The 23,828-nt window shown below is 37.2% G+C and overlaps 1 protein-coding gene across 1 annotated transcript in view; it reads left to right on the top strand.

The window, feature by feature from the left end:
• Positions 1 to 23,828, top strand: part of ROS1 (ROS proto-oncogene 1, receptor tyrosine kinase) — a 71,889-nt gene that overhangs the window by 17,449 nt on the left and 30,612 nt on the right. The window contains exons 14-30 of the mRNA XM_074150395.1: positions 123 to 335; positions 1,215 to 1,325; positions 2,502 to 2,683; positions 3,632 to 3,823; positions 7,669 to 7,769; positions 9,536 to 9,750; positions 10,076 to 10,233; positions 10,827 to 10,989; positions 11,831 to 12,093; positions 12,981 to 13,044; positions 13,710 to 13,912; positions 14,645 to 14,856; positions 15,362 to 15,648; positions 16,571 to 16,747; positions 19,253 to 19,470; positions 20,136 to 20,277; positions 23,432 to 23,664. Coding sequence (XP_074006496.1) covers positions 123 to 335; positions 1,215 to 1,325; positions 2,502 to 2,683; positions 3,632 to 3,823; positions 7,669 to 7,769; positions 9,536 to 9,750; positions 10,076 to 10,233; positions 10,827 to 10,989; positions 11,831 to 12,093; positions 12,981 to 13,044; positions 13,710 to 13,912; positions 14,645 to 14,856; positions 15,362 to 15,648; positions 16,571 to 16,747; positions 19,253 to 19,470; positions 20,136 to 20,277; positions 23,432 to 23,664 — 3,134 coding nt within the window. The remainder of the gene's footprint in view (positions 1 to 122; positions 336 to 1,214; positions 1,326 to 2,501; positions 2,684 to 3,631; positions 3,824 to 7,668; positions 7,770 to 9,535; positions 9,751 to 10,075; positions 10,234 to 10,826; positions 10,990 to 11,830; positions 12,094 to 12,980; positions 13,045 to 13,709; positions 13,913 to 14,644; positions 14,857 to 15,361; positions 15,649 to 16,570; positions 16,748 to 19,252; positions 19,471 to 20,135; positions 20,278 to 23,431; positions 23,665 to 23,828) is intronic.

The raw sequence follows: 23,828 nt of genomic DNA, 5'->3' as shown, positions 1-23,828 counted from the left end.
CTAATTCCATTGAAACTGGCATTTTTGAAATGAGTTCTCCAATGTACAGTTTTTTTCAAAGGATGTGTATCTTCTGTCACAACCATCTATTCTGTAATAACATGATTGTTTGCATCTCACAGGTCTATCTGCTTGGCAGAACTGGACCTATGATGTGAAAGTGTCATCTCAGCATCCATCTGAGGAGGAATGGGTTGTCTCAAACATTAGTGACACCAGGTTTACAGTGAAGGAGCTGGCCAGCTTCACAGCATATGAAGTGTCAGTCAGAGCTGTGTCTCCTGCCGGTGAAGGGCCATGGTCGGAGTCATTTAGAGGCACAACTTTAGAAGAAGGTGAGAAAGAGGAAGGTGAGAATTGCTTTATCACCCAGGAGAAATGAAGAACAAGTTATGCATACAGCTTTCTACCTGGTGTGGCCCAGGCTTCAGACAAAGACTGCAAAATGAGTGGCACAGAAAGGACTGTCTTAGAAACATTAAAGAATACAAGATAAGGAAATTTGCTTTTAATTAAAGTAGTAAGATTCTCAAAGCACAATAATGGTATTATGCATTTATTATTATTACTTATATACATTTTTATATTGCTAAAACACTATCAAACACATTATTTGGTACACTATCAAATAAAGGGGTATGAGAGGCTTTATTCCTTTCCTGTGCTCTGTAAAACACTTTCTATGATGAAGTGGTTTGAGCAGTGCCTTGGGAGTTAATGATAGTTTTTGAGAAAGTGCAGGCTCACTAAAAGCTGAAAATCCTTGGTTTTATCATAGATAATGGGGGAAATGGAAGTGTGCATGATATCTGAGATTTGTAGATCGTTGGAATGTTTTTTGAAATGTAGTTCACCCATAATAACCTATGTCTGAGAGGAAAAGTGCTTTCAACTTAAGGCACTGTACTGGCATCTGAGATTAGGGGTGACTTTTGTCTGACTTTGGTAAGGCCAGGGCCAAACCCACAGTGATTTTTAGGCATCTAATAGGGTTCCTAATTGCCTTATTGTTCTAGATCTGAACCTGCCCTGAATCTCCGTGTTTCTCAATTTGTGAAATTTTCATGCCTTTCTTTGTCCATTATTCCTTGGTGTAGAGGCAGTTTTAATGGTGCTTCTGTAACTTTCCAGAAACAGAAACCCCTGCTATTGAAATGCAAATATACATTGATTGCTTATTGGTGTGCACAACTGCAGTTTTACTTCTTTCTCAGTTGAAGAAGAACCATATATTTTGGCAGTGGGGGCTGAAGGGCTCTGGAAGCAGCGGTTGGATAGCTATGGGCCAGGAGAACTCCTCTATCATCATATAGGAAATATTTCAGGTAAATACTAAACAACCTGCATGCTGCTGCTACAGACTTGTTGGCATTTATTAGCTCTCCATAAATTTCATTAACAGAACTGGAAGACAAAAGCTTTCATTGCAGCAGTCTAGGCTTGAATGCAGTGCCATGCAGTGAAGCAACTTCACTGAGCCAAGCCTTTGTGTCCATCCTCTTTTTTTCTACTTTATGGATCAAATTAATCCTTAGTGAAATGCTACTGACATCACCACAGTTACAGTAGAGCTAAAATCAACTCCCTAAACTAAATTGAGGTGCCTCCAGCATCACAATATATGTCATACATTCATAATCATCAGGGCGATATATGCACTTTTGTTATGATTTTGAGAAAACCCATAAAAATTTATTGTCATTTAGACAATTATTCTATCACCTGATGACCTCTCCCCACACGGAAAGGGGAATTGGGGAAAGCAAGGAAACATGAGGGTTGAAATATAAATAGGTTTAATAGGATAAGACTAAATAATTAACAATAATAATAAAGAACCAGTATTAATCCTGATACTAATTTAAGATATATAAGAATTATGCTCAGCCAATTATAACGATAGGAAGCTGTATACTCCCAGCAGTGGACAGCAAATGTCAGACACTGTGAGTGCAATGGCTTTGGGAGGAAGAGAAGGGCTCAGGGCTCCAGCACTGGGGCCAGGAGTTCTCTGGACCACTGCCATCAGGGGAGAGATAAACTATGCAGCAAACTTTCTAATTTATATTGAATGTGATGTTCATAGCATGAAATAATCCTGTTGACCAGCCTGGGTCAAATGCCCAGGCCTCGCTCCTCCTCATCCCTGCCCTTGTCAAGGCTCAAAAACACTGAGACCTTGAATCCCACATAGCCTAGCTGGCTTTATGTAAATATTTTCATAAATTCAGACACTAGAGTCTTCTAAAAGTTCAGTTTTCCTGGTATTAGAAGACAAGTTAGTCCTGTGTTGCTCAACCCAGGACAACTATATACAGACTATATATGTACATTGTATTCCTATAAGGAAGTCTCTATCTTCATATTAACTGAGCCTAACTGTTCATTTGTATTGATTTTTAAAAAACTGAAGTGTCTGGCTACTTTTTATTCTTTAAAAATATATGGGGTTTTATTTACATATTTGTGAAATGCTTAATATCTTCCCTTTTTTCTTGAAGACCTCGACTGGTATAATGACACTCTTTATTGGATTAATTCCATGGGGGAAGTTCAGACCTGGTCACTGAACAAAAGAGACGTTACCACTGAGAATACTTATGTGTCTGACATCAGAAATGCAAGGATGTTGGCTTTTGATTGGTTGGGTCAATGCTTGTACTGGGCTGGCAAAGTAAATACGGTAGGTATAGTTGCACTTCTTAAAAGGAAAAAAACCCTGAGGTCAATAAGAAAGACTGTACAACAGTCTTTGGGAAGATGATCCTTACTTCTTGCAACCTGAGATGCATTTGGACCTTATTATAGTGTGGAACAAGGAGGCCTTTCTTCCCTTATGTGATTTTCCAGAGTTATACAAAAGTTCAGGGTAAAATGTTCACTAATATTCACTAAGGCAGGATACTGAACTCCAGGTGCGAAACAGGCAAATCAAACACGTTTTGTTGAATTCAACATTGTAAAAATAAGTGATGATTGTGAAAATGGAGGCTGCCAAGTTGATCTCAGCTCAGAAGTAGGTGGACTTTATTTTAATCTAATTTGACATGATTTGTTTACACAGAGATTTTCGAGACTGGCCTCCGTACTGTGATGTTTTGCAGATCACTGCAGACAAAAAAATAATTACAATTGCACTTTGTACACTCTCATATCAGGAACATTGACATGTGAATTATTTAAAAGGTATCCAACTTCAATATTGCAGTGCTAATTTATGCAGTGCTGTAAAATTATGCCTTTCATTTCTTGTAAGTGTAAAGTCAGAAGCTGTTTTAAAAACGGGAGCTAAGAGGCCAGATTTCACACTGCCTTGCACCCTCATTTACACTTGTGAATAGTGAATATGGAGTGGGTGAGAAGCTCTGTCAGACAGAAGGCTGCTAAAACTGGGAAAGCCAAGGGGAAGAGATATTTCAGCTTTTTCTTTTGTTACTTTTTGACAAACATTAACTAATCATTTTACCTTATTCTTCATCCTTATACTTTGAATGCAAAAGGTTTTAGGTTTGAAAGCCTAAGGCTTGCATAAGCTTTTGATGAATAGTTGTGGAAAAGTCACTTATGTATACTCAATTGATCATGACTGATGATTTAGGTGTGATGCTAAAAGCAATTCTTTTGTCCCTAGATCTACAGTAAATCACTACTGGGAGGCCATATGGATGTTGTGGCTCATGTTGTGTTCCCAGTGAAGGATCTAGTAGTGGATTCAGTAAATGGCTATTTGTACTGGGCCACAATGTATTCAGTAGAGAGCGCAAGACTAAATGGAGCGGAGTATCTTATGTTACAAGAACAACTACAGTTTTCTGGTAAAAAGGTGACTGGTTTTATTATTATTATTATTATTATTATTATTATTATTATTATTATTATTATTTTATCTATGGGGGTGTGTTTTAGTGGTTAGATCTCTTGAATATAGTCAGTGTTCATGGTTGTCAATATCACCATATTATGACCAGAAAAATAACATACCTTTCTTGCAATATTGTTATAGCATTTCAAGAACAGGATAAGAATTAACTCATGTAATAGCTGTACTGAAACTCTGGCTTGTAATTCTTAAGTCAGACCCTTGCAGCAAAATGCCATAACGGGGACAGGAGGACTCTGGGAGTCAGTGGGATTGGGACTACAGACCCAGTGAAGCACACAAGGTTTGGTGAACCTTTGAAACATTCCCAGGCTGTGTCCTGAGCAGGTCAGGCTGAGGGACCATTCCACCTATTGCAGTGTTTTTGCTCTAAGGAGTCTCTCTCAAAGAAAAGCTGAATGCTCCCCACTTCAAACCACAGCCTGTGTGGGGTTTTACCCTCTGTCTCAAGTGCTGGAGTGAGGCATAGGTTGACTGCTACAGAAGACGTTAAATTAGATATATCATTGCTGCAATGGCTTCCTTTAAAGCACTGCTCTTGCTAAAAAAAGCTTTTTAAAAATTCCATCTGTCTTACAATTTGTACTCGCACTTTACCTGAAGAGAAGTTCTCTGTTAAAGACCCTTTCTAGATTTTGGAGATCTTGGTTAGCTCTGCATCATCCCCCAGAACACTTCAATTTCCTTTCCCAAACTAAAAGAGGCTGATGTTTCTCTGATTATAAAAAAATCCAGGACTGGCTTAGTCTCTGAAAGGCAATTAACATTCAGAAAGGCCAGCCAATCTCACAGGTCCCTGTTACGTTCATGAGAGTTTGGGGTGGAGAGGGAAAGCTGATTCTGGTGTGGCACCTGTTATATTTGTAAACCTAAATACAGAAGAACTGAAAAACTTTTGTCACATCTACTGAGAAATGTCTGTGTTGCAAAGGGTCACCTTCCACACCTCTCCAGGGAAGCTGTCTGTTGTGGAGTGTCTTCATGGGAAGATATGTGATGTCCATACTCAACGGCACACTTACATTTATCATGTCTTCTCGGTGATCTGTTGCAAAGAATTGACAATTCTAAGCAGTGAACGTCACTTTCCTTGCCCTTCCCTTTTGATTCACTACCTGTTTCTCTGGATTGCTTCATGCCAACCTTAAATTTCTTATTCTTGTTTTCAAGAACCTTGGCAGCAATAAGACTGTTTGTCTGTTCCTGTCACTTTTTTTCTGCACCTTTTTCTATGTCAGTGATACCAGCCTTCAACTATCCACTTATTCACACCTCCTACAAACAAACACCTCCTCTCCTGCTTCTATGCTGCCCCTAATCTATGCACTGACTTCCTGAACTCAGCCTCCTGCTGTGATGTATACAGGAAAAAAGCCAAGTAAAAATGTTTAGATCAAGAAGTGACCAGTTATAGCTGACAGGTGTTTATTAAAATAAAACCCAAAATAAATCCATCAGGAAAAAAAAAGGCAGTACAACATTCTTTAATGGTGGAATTATTGAGGTGGTCGCTATTATCCCATATAAAGATGCAAATATATGTTTGCATAAGTAATAATATGTATCTTCCTTGTGCAACGTAGTCCTTTATTCTGAAAAGAGTACCTCTTACCTCAATATTAAAGTACAGATGTAATAGTTAATTGCTATCATCCAACAGTCAGAGCATGTTCTCTACAGAACTGGTTCATACTGATATTTACTAGCTGTTTTTCTAATAAAGAATTGCTATTCAGCTGGTTAGTATAGGATCTTCAGCAGCTTATCTCCTTTTAGCTTGAAATCTGAGTGATAGGAATAGAAGAGACTACTATGGAGTAGTCTCTTCTACTACGTTTAGGAAACAACAGGTTTCCTAAACAAATATGAAGGCAGAGCTTTGAAAATCTAATTTCTTTGGCAGGAACTAGATCCTTCTATGACAATTATTTTATTTTCCAACCAATTGTTTAGCTTAACTGGTGTGTATTGGCATAGCTTGATTGATTTTGGCAGAGGTACTCTGATTTATTCCAGCTTAGGATCTGGCACAGAATTTCCAAAGCACTTAGTGAGTCATTTACACTGTACAATATGCCTGGGACAAAAGCAATTTATAGGGGAGCAGCAAAGTGCATTGTATGCAGGAGGGGCCAGGACCCTCTAGGTGTGGCCTCTTAATATTTCTAGTCAACGGGTATTTCAAGTAGCTAAATTTATATTGTGCCTTATGATGTGTTACATATCGTGTCCAGAGACTAATACCTCTCTTGAAATGGAAAAAGTTTGTCTATTTTTGAAGCATAACGAAAGGGAGGTGTGAAATTACTGCCTAACTCCTGAACATATGAATATTAGAAATATTCATTTGCCTTTTATTATTGGGGATACATGGATCAGGAGAAAGAAGACAGGCATGTCTATGGGAAAATATAACAGTTGCAGGAAAAAAGTGGGGCAAGGAAAGAAGATCCAAATATTTAAAAAAGCACAGTAAGTTCAGGAATTTGGTGTTGAGCATGGGAGGAGGAATCGGTAAATGGGATAAAATATATCATGCTTGATTAAATATGCACTCTGGCACATACATACTGTAAGATATTTTTAACAGGAAAACCTACAGGAGCAGTCATTCAAACCTTGATTTTCTGACATACAATGTCAACAGAAATATGTCAAGAATGTGATTACATAAGGACCAACAGACAACTAAGTGATATGGCATTTGCTTTCCTGTCATCATCTTCTGCAGTTTATTAATGAAGACTTAAAAAAAAAAAAAAGGCTGCTCCACTTACACCCATAACGGAGATGTAAGCTTACAAAAGAATAGCTACAACTAGTGTTTAGATGAGAAGTTTGAGAGCTGCTGGAAAACATGTTCAGAGAGGCTCCTAACAACTTGTAAGCTGTGCTAATGACATGACATAGACTGAACTTGATAACATTTAGCAGACTAATTTGTGGAAGCAAATTCTTTGTCACTCACAGAACAGTTTATTTCACTGAATTTCACTGAATTTCTAGAGTTGGAAAGTTTATTAGATGTCTGATTTCTATTATTTTTGCATATGGTATTGAATCTGTTGTTTACTGCAAAAGCGAGAAAGATCTATTTTGAATATTAGTTCCCCATTAAAAATAAACAAAAAAATCTTGAACCTAGTTTAGGCAAAGCTGAAATATTGAAGTAATGAACAGGAAGATTGTTTCATTTCCCCCTCTGGCTCTTTATTTAATAATAAGTGGTTTACCAAAATGTAAATATTTGAATTTCCTGTTTAGTCAAATACATTAATAAAAATTTTGCATGTATTTTCCATAAATAATACAACACACTAAATATTCTATGCATAAAATCAAAGCTAGAAAATAAAGACAAAAGATCTGAAATACTTCTTTCAAAAAGTAATTCTGACTTTCAGAATAGATATCAACCACCTGTTTGTGACAAAGAATATTAAAATACCAGAGGTGTTCTGGAAATTTTGATAAGTAGTTCCACTAATCACTTGATACACTATTGCCATCATATCTGAAGTACTCAGATACTCCAGGGATGAACACTGTGACAGATGCTCATAAAATGTTATCTAGAAAATCGTCAGCTGCTATAAATAGGTGTCTACCAATTTTCTAGTGCTACTTCTTTTTCTGTTAGAATAAATGTTCGTAGCAGTAATATTATTTTTGCCAATAATATTTTTGACAAAGAACTACTCATGATGCTGTCTAGAGAACAGTTATGCGTAAGGGAGGTTATACCTTAGAGGCATGTTCAAATTGCCATTTGGACTTGTTTTTCTTAGGTGGTTGGTTTAACTTTGGATCTCACCTATGGCTTTCTTTACTGGCTTGTGCAAGACAGTCTATGCCTAAACCTACACAGAATTTCTCTTTGCAAAGAAGGGTAAGTAAATGTGTAGCAGAGGTAAGAAAGTCTGTATTTTCTAGTTTTTGTGATACTCTTTAAAAACAAATTTTGTCCAATGCAGGACACACTAATTACTAATTTAACAATAAACAAAAGAAGAGCTAATGGTCACACCTCACTGATGTACATGTTGAGATGGTTGTTAACATGGTTTTTGCAGTGAGAGAAACACAGTATGGGTGTTCAAAAGAACTGAGGTCATGCTCATCAATTTTTAGACTTGGCCTTAGGAAATAATCACCTTTTATTGTCTATTTTATCTTGGCATTTACAACAGCTGACAGTTTTCAAGTGCCTAGAGCTGTAGCTTGTTCATCTTGTGTGGAGCTTAGGACTTGAACTGACACCACTTTCTCATCTGAGCAATCAGCACTCAGCAGGCTTTCCTCTTGATCATCCTGAACATGAAATGGCTTCATTATTCCTGAAAGGCAAAGTTTAAAAAAAACCAACCAAACAAACCCATGCTTATGGGTCAGCTCAACTATGTACTAAGACCTTGAGAAAAATGGTAATCTGTTCTGTAAGTGCCAAGTGCGTGATGAACCTCATCATGCACTCATGTGCTCAATGTACTCAAGTGCTTATGAAACCGCATTTTTGCTCCTTTTCATATGGGAAGTGCCTTTTTTTTTTTTTTTTTTACAAGCATCAGATTAAACCTATTAAACATAACTGAACAGTATCTGTATTTACATGCGCTCATAATCACGGAATCATGGATCATGGAATTGTCAGAGTTGGAAGGGACCTCTAGAGATCATCTAGTCCAACTCCCCTGCTGAGGCAGGATTGCCTAGAGCACATTACTCAAGACTGCATCAAGGCGGGTCTTGAAAGTCTCCAGAGTAGGGGGCTCCACGACCTCCCTGGGCAGCCTGTTCCAGTATTGGTTTGTGTGGAATCAGCTGAATTTTCTGACTGATTTTTAGACTTGCTATGATTAATGGTAAGCATTTAAAGAATCAAAATATGTTGATTAGTTTTAGCTAGAACATGCAGCTCCATTGTGAACCAATTGGCAGCCATAAATCATTGTCCCTGGCATGCCAGAATAGAGAGATTAGAAGTAATCCATCCTAATGGACCTGATGACGTGTCAAAGCTTTTCCAAATTGGTTTTGGATAGCATGTGTCTAAGCTGAAAGACATTTCTGAGATGGCAAAATGATGCCTCTTACAACATATTTAATCTCTTAGCCAGAAGACAAACTGGGAACTAAAAAGCCCTGTAAGTTTTGGCATAGAAGTAACAAGACACATTAAATCACCAGTGATGCCAGTGGACGAAAATGTTAATAGAATTTAATTAATAATGGAAGGTTATCGAGGAAAGTAACAGGGTCAAACTCATCTCGGGACCTGCTCTAATGAAGTAGAATGAATTTCACTCTGTGAAGTAGACTCCACTGTTTCAGTGGAATAGCTGAGACGTGAGTTAATTTTTCAAAATACTCAATTTTCTACATCCATACATAAGAATATTAAGCCATTTATAATTGTTGTCTAATGAAATCAAAGGAATGAAGGCTTTGTTTTCCACCCTCTCCTGCAGTGTGCCATTCTGAAAGTGTTCTTCTGTAGACAACTTAAAGAAAACCTTTTGAATTGTTTTCCTGCTTCCTACATGAGTATTAAGAATTTGAATGATGAGAAACTTATCGATGTGTCAAGCATTGCATAAATCCTGTTCTCTCTACACATGTGTTTTCAGTTTACTAATTTCATATGTGTTTCCACAGTTGTGGTAATGCCATCATCACAGAATTTGCAGCATGGAGTACTTCAGAAATATCTCAGGGTGCACTGGAGTACTACAGTGGTCGTCTGTTCTGGATTAATAGTCTTCAGTTCATTACAACTCAGGAGCTCAATCAGAGCCTTAGCATTCCCTTCTCACAACCAGCAGAGTTTGCAGCCTTTACCCTTGTTCACACATCACGTAAACCTTTGCCAGGTACCTTATTTTCTTTATCTAACCCCCTCAATAAAGGTATTCACTGTCAGCGTGTAACACTTCATTCTTAAAATTCTTTAGTCATTTGACAAAAGACAAGAACAACAGCAACTTATTAATAAATATATCAGGTTATACCTGGATAATATGCAATTTTAAAAGATAGGTATGGTTAAAAAGATTATGTGGTATTGTTATTAATTATTTCTATCTAATGACAGTTTACAGGCTTTTCCATAGTACTTTGTTTTAAGTCAGGTTTGAAAAGTCTACTATTGCTCATATTCTTTAAATTAGTATTATTTCTTCCTCTCTTTATGGACAGGAAATTTTTCTTTTACACCAAAAGTGATTCCAGATTCAGTGCCAGAGTCTTCCTTCAGGATTATAGGAAACTCTTCAAGTTTTCACATCACTTGGAGTCCATCCACAAATGTGGAATGGGGAACTGTCTTTTACTGCGTGGGATCAAAAGCTCTACAAGTGAGGATATTCCTTATTATCTACATGTATTACTGCATCCACTTGCTGATATATCTGTTTTTAAACAGAAATACAGTTTGTTTCTTCTCCAGCTTTTACAAATTGGTCAAGCAACCAAACTAAAGTGTAAATATAAAGCAAGCTGTCCTGTTTCTCCACACCAAGGCCAGCATGGGAGGAAGACAGGCTTAGCAGTGGCTCTGGTGCTAGCTGCTGAGGTGTGAAGTGCGGGTGAGGAGCTCCCAGTGCTCAAAATGTGAGAAAGCCTTTCACAGTAACTCAGAGACAGAAATGTCCTCTGAGCTGCCAGTGGGACAGCCTTTGCCTGAGTGTTAAATCTAGCCTTCACCCACCCTTAATTTTAGCACGTTTGGCAAGCTGTACTTGAAATTCAAAGGGCAGATTGCTAGCAGATTGCTGTGGATCACTACAGTGCCACAGGAGTTGGTGAAATAACAATCACTCACAGGAAGAGAAGCTCTGCATTGAATTAGTTGACCTGCTTGATGAGGGGAATTTTGGAAAACTGAAGGCCTTTCAGAGAGGGAAAAAAATGTTTTGTTTTATTTTATTCTGTTTTATTTCATTCACAGTCTTTGGAGAGTGAACGGTGCCTCCATCCTCATAACTTGACAGTGCCATCCTACCGAGTTTATTGGCTGGAACCATTTACACTCTTTGATTTTAACGTCACTCCATACACATACTGGGGCAAGGCACCAACAACATCTGTATTCCTTCGAGCCCCTGAAGGAGGTATCAGGATTTTAAATCACATTCCTCACCTGTAATGGGTACTAGAACCAGGTCTGTGTCAGCAAGTGACACCCTGGAGAGGAATGAGCAGCTTTCAGGGCTAGTCAGCTAGAAGCAGAGTTGCAAGAACATGTTCTTGAGTATCTTTGGCAATTATCTACTGCACATATAAATGCACACAGCTGCAGCAATATAATTGGAACAGAAAGTGCATGACAGTATATACACCATGTGCCTATGACTATGAACAAGAAAGAGAAATTGAGATCCATTACAACGACCATCAAAGGCTGCATGTAATATAATAACCACTTATTAAGTTTTTAATAAAGTTGCACACTTTTTACTTTTTACTTCAGTGTTTATTTTTGCACTTGTGTAGGTCAAAGTTAAGTCAGCTAAAGTATAGCGCTGAGTGACTGAAGTGCTGAGAGAGCTTATGAGCTGCAGTAGATTTTGAAGTGGGTAGGAAGGGAGACAGAGTATGCTCTATGTTGTGAAAATTCTTGCAGCTCCATTGTTACCTACAGGACTTGGCTAAATCGATATGCCCCAGTCTGAGTGCAGGAGTGTGTTTGTTTCTGTTCATACAGCTCTTTTTTTTTTGCTAAGCAAGTTAAAATCAGATACCTACAGAACAATGAAAAGCAGAAAGGAATTACCATGAAGTTTTAGATATTCTTCTCTAATTTATACCTCACCAGTTGCTATCTGTCTCTGTCAGCATTGGGGTTGTAAAGCTCAGGCTCAAAACTAAAAGAGTGAATTATGAAGTAGAGTTTGTGTTTTAACAGAGTACTTTGCTCTGTGTTTTTTATCTCTTTTTTTTTTTTATATACAGTTCCTTCAGCTCCTACAAACCCTAGAATATATGTCTTAGGAAATAACCTACATGAAGGTGATGACAAAGTCCTTGTGGAGTTCAGGTGGGACAGGCCTGAAAGGGACAATGGAGTATTAACGCAATTCAGGGTTTACTATCAACTATTGAGTGAGAATGGCACTGCTGACACTTTCACAGAGTGGAACACGAGCAACGTCACACCCACCCAGAAGTTCTTTTCTCTCAGGGATGTGCTTCCTAGCCTCACAGTAAGGTTTCAGGTATGAAAAATTACTGAGCTTATCTCATGCTAGATGTTATCAGTGCAGCCTGACGTGTTTGCTTAGGAGATGGTATCGGGCTTGGGGCAAGAACTTGTGGTTTCTGCTTGTGGAAGTGCTGATTCACTGACTCACCTTTGGATACCTGGCTTAACCTTTCTAAATATTGTATTGTTCACTAAATAAAGTGCAAAACAATGCTCCAATATTACACAGGTTTGGTGAGGCCCAAAAGAAACTTTTCTGGAAGTATCCCAAAGCCGCTGCTGAAGGCTGCAAGTTAAACACAGATTTGGTTGAGCTGGTAGAGGGTGGCAGGCTACTATAACAGTCACAGATAAGAGAAATTGCACTGCTGGAGAAATTCAAGGCCTCACATAAAAAGGACTCACAAGAACTTCCATAAAAAGAAACTTCCATATTAAAACTTGTCAAGAGGTCATGTTTTCATTGCAATAAATGCTTTAGAACACACGGAATGTGTGCTTGAAAGACTAGTTAAAAACACGAGAGCATGTAATAGGTCAGGTACTGATGGGGGAGAACACCACGTTGGATGCAACATCAACCAACAGTAGGAACTGCTCCAGCCTGGGGAAGGAGGCAAGGCTATCCGGTGTCCTTTGAGCTCTAATTGATAAATGCAGCATGAATTGTCATTCTCTGGGCCACTGCTTAAAATTCTCTTCATAGCCATGGTTCAACCCTGAATGTAGCCTTTGAACTGACCAGCACAGCCTCAGGTCAAACAGAGGACATGCATATGTTCCTAGCTGAGCACCCAGGGAATCTGGCTTTGTTTTTGTCATTAGTTGTGACTTTACAGGCTCTCAAATGCAATGGTTTATGTCACTACTTAACATACGTAAAAATCTCTTGTCTCACAGGTGCAAGCCTTCACCTCTGTGGGTCCAGGACCTTTGTCTGATATAGCAGAGAGGAATTCATCAGGTATGGATGACTGAGATGTCATCTCATGGTTTGTGTGAAATCAACATTACAGGAATTTGGTAATCTGATAAACGGCCTCTGACAATTTGTGTGACATTTGTTCCACCCTACAGTAGACACCACAGAGGAAATAGTTACAGCTTCTGACATGAAATGACTACGCATTTCTTATCATTAGATTAAATTTCAAGAATTTGGAGCCTTTCCTCAAAACTATGCTAAATTAACTTTTCTAGGCAACCCCAGGGTAGTATGGAACAGCAAGTTTTGGTCTGTAATCTGCATATTGCTAGAGATCATAGAATGTTTCTAATTGAGCTGTGAAAGGTAACCAGGAGAGTTAGAGACCTACTAGGGATCATAGGCTATTTCTGCTTGGGCTGTTAATGGTAATTAAGTGAGCAAATCTGTTTTACTAGGCTTAAATTTGTTAGATAAGCATCCAAATTGCCACTGAAAAAATCTTAGGAGTTTGCATGCGATGACAAGAAGTTGTTATTCTAGTCAAGTCATTATTTTATTTGTTTGCTGTGACATATGACCAAATATAATTTGTGCAGGCCATCATGTATTTTTATCTTGTCCTTGCTTTCCTTATGAATGACTGCTATTGCCTAGAATTTTGGGTTTTTTTGGTAAATTCTGCTGTGCCCTTTTGCTTCCAGATCTTTTCCCTGTCCCAACTCTTCTAACTGTTTCTGCCAACAAGTTGTTTCTTACTGACATAGACAATAATCGTACCATATGGGAACTTTCAGCAAAGACAAATGTAAAGGACATCTGTTATACTGCTAATGATGACAAAGTGTACTATATTGTAGAAGACTCTATTTTTCTTCTGAATACACAGACTACTTCAGAGTCTCAGGTATTTGTTCATTCCTTTGCTTGAGAGAATCTAGAAAAATATTATTGTAATTATTTTGGGACTAATTAGGTTTTTGAATAAGTCAAAACTGCATATTTGAAACAGAAAAAAGCAGCATGATGAACAAAGCACATTTAATGGCAAAATGTGGTGGCTAAAACAGAACTGGAAAGACATAATTTTCTTAATGACTGTCAGTTTGTATGAGATGTAATATGAAAGAGATTAGCTAGATAATTTTTCTTTCCAGCAGTGCAATAGAACTATGTATAATATAATAAAAATTGGTCTTCAGGGTTTTTTTTTTGTCATCAATAGCAACTAGAATAGGCCAAAGTATGCCATTGGTAAAGCTTTTCTATTAAAGATGTATAATTTTATTTACATCTTCTTTGTTGATAAGATATTCCAACAGATATTTAATTTAAAATTTACACTATTAAGTCCAATAAATTTATTTTTTGTATCAAATGTAATTTAATTTAGTTTAATTTGATTTCATTCCAATTTCAAGAATATGGAAACAACACGGAAGCAGCAATTGATATTTATGAAACAATAGTTTTAATTTGTATAAAAATATTGGAATCTTTGTTCCAAGGCATCTCTCTATATTTTAACTTGCCAAGTAGAAATTATTTCAGAAGCAAATCTAATTTCATGATATCCTAGCATGAGGTGAGAAAAATCTGCTCTCAAGCAGCTTTAGTAATGTTTTTATTTTTTCTTAAGTTTTTCAAAGATGCACATCTTCGCAACGCCACAGCCATGACAGTTGACTGGATTGCAAGACATCTCTTTGTTGCCCTGAAAACACCATGGAATGAAACTCAAATACTTGTTATTGATCTTGAGCTCAAGATAAAAACCCTAAAAGCCTTGAACATACACTTGGGTAAAAGTAATTCAACTGTATCGTCTCTGTTGTCATATCCTTTCTTAAGGTAAAGCATATATTACTAATAAATTTTTAAAGCATATTTTAAACATGATTTTCATGAAATCATCAACTGTCAAGGACCAAAAAGGACTTTTTATAGTATATGAATTTTTTGCACTGTGTAAATCTCAGAAATTTCTGGATGTAGTTCTACTTTTATACTGTTAGTTGAGCTTGGACATACCTAATTTCAACAAGATACCTGTGTTTGAGGAAAGATTTCAAGTAATACCTAAATACTGATAGGTTCTTCTATTTAAGTGATGCAAATGAAAGTTAGTAACACAATAATTTTTTACAATAACTGTTTTATTCAGAATAGTCAGTTATTGCGATCTTCCATTCAAAAATATCCTTTAAACACCTGAAATCACTCTGCAAGTATGCTGCTGTTACCTTGTTTTAAATGTTTGGGAGGATTGTGTCTGTAGTCACTTACAGGACTGCATTTAGGGTAGATTGCTCAGATTGAAGTTTTTCTACTGTAAGCAATGCATTTTATTTGATAGCCGCTTGTACTGGATGGAAGAGCTTGATTATGGCAGCCGCATGTTTTATTATGATATTCTGAATAACACTGTGCACCACATTTTGGGATACGTATCAGTAGAAGAACAGATGAGGAACTACTGCACCTGTAATGTGACAGAAGCAGAGCTGGGAAGACCTATGAGTATAGATGTGTCTGACTCCAGGAATCCCCAGCTGCTCTTTACCAGAGGAAAAGATGAAATATGGGCCTCAGATGTGGATGGTTGCCACTGCTGGAGAATTACCAAAATACCAAGTTTTCAAGGTCTGAATGCTCTGTTATGTCTTCAGATAGTTTTTGAATTTTGCTGTATTTTACATCAAACAATGTTCATTTCAGCAAAATAGCATTCATGAAGCACTTTATAAGATTGGTTCATCTATAGGCAAGATGGACAAAATGTTTGTGTTCTGTGTTTCCAGTTGTGTATTCTGTTGATACAAACTAAGAGAAAGAGCAGTGTGAGGACATTTACTAATGCAAGTATGTATGATGTAAATCAAATGGAAACACTACAGCCTCAAATGTTACTTGTCAATAGATTCCACTTATAGTATTAATACATTATTTTGCTAGGGTTTCATATTAGGTACATATATTACAGTTTATCTCCATGAAAAGATACAATACCATCTTAAGTTATGCCTGAAAGTGGTGCTGCAGACTTCAATATATGGGGAGAGTACTTCATGCACATAGAGTCTTATATGACAACTTATCTCTGTTGTGCTTCTTGTAATGAACTTGATTTTCGTTGCTCAGTTTTCAGCTCGATCCTGGAAGAGTGCTGGTAAAGCTGTTCTGTTACCAGAGGAATTGTCTTAATTGTTCCTGGGAGATGGCAGAGCACTGTGGTTTTCATCTTTGAAAAATGATGAAAGTTTCTGTAGACAACTCTCGCTCTTGTGTTTTATTTCTGGTGTTTGTTAATTGAATTGCAGTTCTCATAATTATGGATAATAAGAAACCTTCAATTCTACACTTGTAAACTGAAATAACAGTGTCTCAGCCTCATAAGACCTATTGGAAAATATTGGAAATCTCTTTTCCAGGGAAGGTCTTTGAAGATATGCTGTGACCCATTCACCCATATTGACTCACTGTGAATACGAGCACCTATCTGCTCTTGCAAAATTGTCTGCTCAGGGTTTATTCTGAAGCTTAACTATACAATGTTTTCCTACAGGTAAGAAAATTGGCAGCTTGACCGTAGATAAGAAATTTATGTATTGGAGCATCGAAATGAAGGAATACACTGAAATTCGGCTAGCAAATAAAGCAAGCACGAGTCACTTTCTTCAGAAGAGAGAAATTCATCACCTGAAAGTATTAGCCTACAGCTCGGCAGCGCAATTGTATCCAGGTAGAGGGGATTTGGGTTGTTTTGTAAATGTAAGACATTTATTTCAGAGTGTGTATTTGAGTTGCAGATTGTGCTATGTGTTTTTATGTAAAGTATGCTTTATGGATTCGGGTACCTTCTGAAGGGAAAAAAAATCACTATGCACATTTTTAAAAGGATGAATATAAGGACTGGGCTTGTGTTGGATCACGTGGAAGATCATGATGATAAATATTGCCTATGTTTCAAAGGCTCAGGATGTTAGTGCCAAACCATACTTATTTTCAAATTTGTGTCAAACCTGGAGATTTAGAAAAGATAGTGCACATTAATGCACAGAAAAAAACCAAACATGTCCAGAAAGCTTTGTAGCAAGGGTTTGATAATGATCCCTGTTATGATACAGATTTCTGGGTTTGTTCACTAGTGTGCAAAGCTGAGAAAAAGTCTGCCCTTCCAAAGACAAAGAGATAAGAACTCTGCTTATTAAAATGATTTATAAAGAAGTACCTGAGAGGCAATTGCAGCTTACATTATAGTAGAGCTAGACTTCACTTAGAATGCCTAATATTTTAAACAAACCATTGCAGAATAATAATGGAAGAAATAAAAGTTGGTTTTAATAGAAGATTAAGATTCATGGCACCTATAGGGATTATCTGTGTAAATGCAGAGGTTTAAAACATGTACTAGCATGATGAATATATTCAAAATAATTCTTTAACTTCAGTTTTGCATAAAAATCTGACAAATATACAAGGGAATATTTTAACAGCATGGACTTCTTTGGAATAAAATAATTTCACACTGTTTTGAGCAGCCAGTAGAGTTACTCCTGCCTGCAGCTGCTCTGACCTGCACCCAGGCTATTCTTACCAGCAGTTTGGGCAAGTTTGTTCCCATGAGGTCTGTGTGGGCTTGGCATTGCTGCAGAAGCTTGGTTTGGCCCAAGTACAGAATGTATCAATCCCTATCCCCAGGGGTAGGGTTTCCTGCAAGAACCCCAGGCTTAGCTGGTGCAGAAAAGAAAGAAAAGGTTGCCCAGGGAAGTTGTGGATGCCCCATCCCTGGAAATGTTCAAAGCCAGACTGGATGGGACTTTCAGTAACCTGGTCTAGTGGGAGGTGTCCCTACCCACGGTATGGAGTTTGGAACTAGGTGGTCTTTAAGGTCCCTTCCAACTCTAACCATTCTATGATTCGCACAAGTTTAAGATAAAAGTAAATTAACATAATAACATATGAAAAAAAAGTATGTTATTCTCCTTCTCAGTAGTGAAAGCAAATGGCGTATGAATGAAAAGCAGTGTTTGCAAAGACCAACTGGGCTGACTGACATGCTTTTTATTGCTTTAGTGATGTGAGCAAGGAGTACTGCTAGAGTTACCTTTCGTTCTAACCTATTTAATTGCCATCCAGAGATGTGATGTCAGTTGATCATTTAACACATCAGAAGTATTCAGTGAAAATTATTGTCCTGTCACAGATTCTGTGAAAGAATGATTTCTCTTCAGGGTTAGGAGGAAGGGGACTGAATATCTAGTGAAGGATTTTTTTTGTCAGGGTAAACACATTTCTATGGAACTGCCTGACAGAAACTTTAACTCTGAAAATGGCTCAATTCTTTACTCCATCTGGGACTTTTCCCATGAGAGTTTTACTACTCTAAGTAACTATAAAATTGACAAAGATTCAACCTTACATTTATTTCTGTTGAACAGACTTTTTTATTCTCCTGTCCTTATATGCATTAACTTGACTTTGGTAGGAAAGGCAGGGCTGCTTATTTAGAGAGAAAAGATCTAACAATGAGGTCAGTTGTTCTGGCCTAAGGGCAAACATTTATCCTTGTACCATCTTCCCCATGCATACGCCTTAATATTTTCCTTCTTGGCAGCAAGTCCATTTAATATATATTTATTTTGTTTTTAAAAGTACATCAATTGATGAGGATGTTTCTTTCGTTGCATTTTGTTTAGTGCCAGAGAGTAGTTGTCTGTGTCTATTGTTTTCTCCCTATAGACTCCTTTTCTCCTTCCAAAATTTGTCTCCCCTTTCCCTGTTGTTACTATGAACTTTACACATGAAAAGCTGTTTGGAAAAAAAGAGAAATAATATTTAATTGCTAGATAAAAGTACTCAGTAGTCTGCATATCTGCCTTTCCTGTGACAAGCAAGTTTGGACTCATCAGTGTGTACTGCCCTTGATCACACAGCAGCTATGATCTGTATTTCCAAGGTATTTAGGTACTTAAAGAAGAACCTAAACTCTTTAGTAAGTCTGTACCTTTAGTAAATCTATATTTTATCAAAAATAAACAAGACTTTACTTTGATGACTGCCATTCTTATGTCCATGAAGGTAATCAAATAAAGAACATTCAGGTGGGATTTTTTCTGTTTCTGAAAGAAGAAAGAATAGTTTGTGGTTATGCTTTCTCATAGGAATGGTGGTGGAATCCCATGCAAATTTGGATTGGTCCAGCAGTAATTAATTATTTTTTTGAATTTTCTGATGTCTTTCCTAGATAAAAGATGCCTGATTCTATTGCCAGACACTGGGAAACCTACTATCCTTGAAATGACAAACACCAGTTTTGTGTTAAGCTTGCCATCTGTCATGCCACAGCAGCTATGCCCCGGCATATCACAGCCTACGCCGACATACCTGGTATTTCTCAGAGAAATGACTAACAACCACAGGAACTCAAGCTACCATTTATCTGCTTTACAGCAAAAAATATTGGTATGGCTATTTTGGAACAAAAATACACGTGATATCATGTATAAACAGGGGATGTGATATAACTTCTAGTCATTTTATAAACCATTCTTTAGCTTTCTATAAGGGAGTTTTTCCACTTCTGCATCCTCAACAGTAGTTCCCCTTTCTGTTTGGTATTGTTAAGTGGTAGATTCTGTATCTTTCCTTTGTACAAGTACTTCTCTACTTCTTAACATGTCTTTGCTAAAATCCTGTTGAAACGAGTCTTCAGTTTCTACTTGTAAAAAGAGCAGTTGTGTTGATATTAATCTGTTTAAATAACTCTTGAGACTGTCCAGCAACCATATTGCTTGCCTTTGTGTTTTGTGGTAGTTGTACTTAGTAACTTTTTCTTCTGTTAATTTTTTTTTTTACTTTGCCATTTCCTATTTAATTATCAGACACTGAACAACGTGCTGTTGTAGCCACGCTAATTACACCTCAGCTTGGTTTTTTATGTTTTCAGTAGTGACTTATTACCCAAACTCTCATTTTAACATGCTTAAACACTGAAGTGTATTAAAATACTACTCTGCTATTTTTTAACACTCATTTAATAGAGAGATGATTAGTGTGATGTATGACTCTTCTAAGAATAGTATGACTCTTCTAAGAATACATGTTTATTATCTGATTTCAAATTACAGGAATTTCAGGATCCTATAGCCATTGTAGACAACTTACAGCCATTTTCAAGTTATATCATACAAGTTGCAGTAAAAAACTACTATTCAGACCAGGAAGTTCTGCCTATGGGAAAAGAGACAATTGGCAAAACTCTATACGGAGGTTTGTTTTACATTTTATTCTTATTTTGAACAGAATTCTCATCTCAGTTAAAGGAATCTATGTGTAAATTTGGGTTGCAAATAAGAAAGCAGAGACATTTTCTGTTTAAAATGCAACCTGTGTACATCTTCACAAGGTTTTGGCAGCCACACTTTATGACTCTGTCAGATTTGTAAGACATGTATATATTCCTTAATGCTTTTTCTCATCGGCTTCCTGAGGAAATGTCAACTATGGTTGAAAGTGGCTAAACAACTTACTTTCTGCCTTGGACCACATTTTTAATAAGTTGTGTTTGAATGTATATGTGGTTATGTATGTTTAAGCATGTGTGTTACATATTCATTCAGCGTGAAGATTTTTCTCATTGGCTTGACATTATTCTCATAATTACTGTTTCTTATAGTAATTCAAATTTGATTTATTGTGAACCAGGCTGAAAAGGCAACACTTAAATATTGCTTCTCTTGACCTGAATGCCAATAGCACATTTTCAGTTGGTTTTAAGAGTTTCCATGTTCCCTTCTCAGTCCCTTTCACACTAGAAGAAGAAACCTAGGAGTAGTGCTTTGAACTTGAATGTTTACCGTGTCATTTAGGGCAGAGATTGGACTGGTTAGGGATTACCTAAAAATAAATAAATACATCAGTAAACTTATCTAATTATGGCAGAAGGAAGAGAAGAAATTTCAGTGGGAGTGAATGGTTGCGAGAGGTACGAGTGAAGGCAAGAGGCCAAGATATGATAGCAAAACATCCATATGTAATTGTGTTTAAGCGGAGCTACCTCTGTACTCTGTAATGTGGTGTGACCTGCTGATGCAATGGAACAGGACAGGGACAAGAGCTTGTAGCAGTGTATAAGAGACCAGGTAGATGTAGCCTAGGAAAAGGTAACAGGAGCACAGCTTACTTTCTGGAAAAGCAGGAAGTGTTCACAAAATGACAAGCCAAGGCTACACCTGGGGAAAACCTGCACAGAGAGTGCTGTCCATGAGAGACAAGATCCAGTGTATTTTATTTTAGAGGTTTTCTTTTGAGTACAAGTTTGCTTGTGAAAAAAAGAATGAGAAACAAAAAAAAGAGAAAATAAAGTGTGAATCAAGAGCATCTAAATTCTATGAAGTTGTTATTCAAGCTGGTTCTTCATTATTTAAGAGCTGGGCCTGTTACTGGGCTCCTCTTAAACAGAGATCATTCCTTGTTTCTTGTCCTGGGAGCAGTCATGTTTTTCCCCTTAAGAAAATGTCTGTTTAAGATGAACCTCTTTTCATCTTTCAAATGTGCAGGTGCAGGCAAACTGCCACTCTTCTTTTGGGATCCTGAGATGCTATACTTTGGAATTTCTCTTCCAACCATGCTATGTTTTTTTCTCTTAACAGTCAGATCTCTTAGCATCTGCAGTATCAAGCAAGTAGGCTCTCATCTTATGTGGATCTCTGAATTTTATGACCATATTCCTAAGGAGTCTATGGCAAAAAATAAGGAAAGCTGGCCTACAATAAACAGATTTCAATTCTTTGCATGGGAATCCAGATCTGTACTGTAAAATCTGTATGACACGCTGATTGAATAAGATTGAATACTATTAGGATGTGGCAAGAATTCACACCGTTGCTTCTTCGTGTGGTAAACCGAGACACCCTGCAGCAATGTACGCCCTTTCAGTGGCAAAACATAAAGGTAGCATATGAAGTGGGAGACTTGGTTGCTCCACTGAAATGGAATTTTTCAGTCTCAACTTAAAATGAAACATGAAACTCAGAACAGGCTTATCTAGTTGGGGCAAAACAAAATGTCAGGATCAAAATTAAGTCCTAGGCAAAAAACCCCAACAACAAAAAATCAAAAAAACACACCAGCCCCCAAACCCTGAGCAAATATGCATTTGTATCAGTATTCAGAGCTTTTCACAATTTGTTGAAATATTTACAGCCAGCTGTAAATAGAATGTATATGTGTCCTGGCACTTATGTTCTCAATTTCATGAATGTAACTGCTAGTTTAAATTGTAAACAGATGCTTCTAGAGCCTCTTGAAGTGTGTACACTATTTCACACCTCTGAAGCTGTGTGAATTCCCTCTGTCTTTCCCTCAATTCTGTAATGAAATGAAAGAAGCGTGGATTAATCTGTACCTTCCAATGAATAGCAAGATAGAGGGAATGAAAGAAAAGGAAGACAACTTGAAAAAATTAATGCATTGCTCTTGCCACAGAGTGTCACTCTTACTCTACACATGTTTTAGCTAGTGAAATGAGAAATTTGTCTTCTTTACTAGCCTAGCTTCTGCACAGTTCACTTAAATAATCTGTAGCCTTGCTACTAGGACATAAATTTTAGCATATGTACTCATGATTCTGAGGCATTGGGAACAAAGGTAGTGTAATGACTTGTTATCTTTTTACCTATCTGGAAAGTTCAATAAGAAAAAAGAATTTTTAATGTAGAGTTGGGGCATGTCATATGCCATTTCAAAATCTGTGATCTCAAAACTTCAAAGGAAGGGTTGATTTCTGCAAAACAATTAGTGAGTAACTAGCTGGCATGGACACCAGACCAGCAACCCCGTTTCTTGCTTACACAGCTGAGCAAAATGGTGTATTTCTGAGCAGAATTGTAAATGACAATTGTAAAATGGCAAACAATGCTGAATTTTGGGGTTTTGTCCTTCAGAATTTTCTGTTCAAGAAAAGGCTTTCCAATTGGAATAGTGCATGGGTACTTTTTCTAGTCCATAGCCACGTAAGCGTCATGCTAAACTCACATCTGAGACCCTGATTAGGAAACTAAGAGAGAGCAGGAGTTCAGTGATGTGACTATAAATGTAGAGGTATAGGACAGCATCTGGGTTTGTTTTTTTCTTTTTTTTTTTTTTTTGTTTGCTTGCATGATAGGATAGCCAAGGAGATACTAAAAAGTCCCTCAAAATATTTTGAATTTGCCTGCAGCTGTCTGAGTATACAAGAATGTGACTTTTACATGTGTAGAGTGTCTGTCCTGTAAATGGATCATATTCATATGCTTATAATGTTTTTTTTCCTCAGTGACATTTCTTGACTTCTCTAAAAAACAATCAAATAAACAAAAAAACCCCTCTAGTGACATCTGTACCTAAAAGGAGATTAATTTATTAATTTTTCTTTCTATTTCAGTACCAGAGGCAGTTGATTCCATTAAGACAGTGGTTTTGTCTGACACCACCATCAACATAAGTTGGAGTGAACCTTTGAAGCCAAATGGACCTCTAGAATCCATCCGCTATCAAATCTCTGTCAATTTATTACCTCCTGTCCCAGCTATACCCTTGCAAAAAAGTGAATTTCCAAATGGGACACTTGCCTGGTCTGTCAGTGGGCTCCAGTCTGGAACAAGCAATTTATTCAAGGTATAATTACAAGCAGTTTTTCCTGTCTGTTCACTAACTTGTAAATCTTTAGAGTGCTCTTTTGTAAAGCTATATGTGTGTTTTGAAAATATGAGTTCAAAACTTGGCAGGCTTCTCTCAGTTATTTAGCCTTTAGGAAAATTAAACCTCACAGTTTAGTCCAA

The sequence above is a fragment of the Numenius arquata genome, chromosome 7 (genome assembly GCF_964106895.1).
Source record: "Numenius arquata chromosome 7, bNumArq3.hap1.1, whole genome shotgun sequence".
NCBI lineage: Eukaryota > Metazoa > Chordata > Aves > Charadriiformes > Scolopacidae > Numenius > Numenius arquata.
This window is presented reverse-complemented; position numbering and strand designations above follow the sequence as displayed.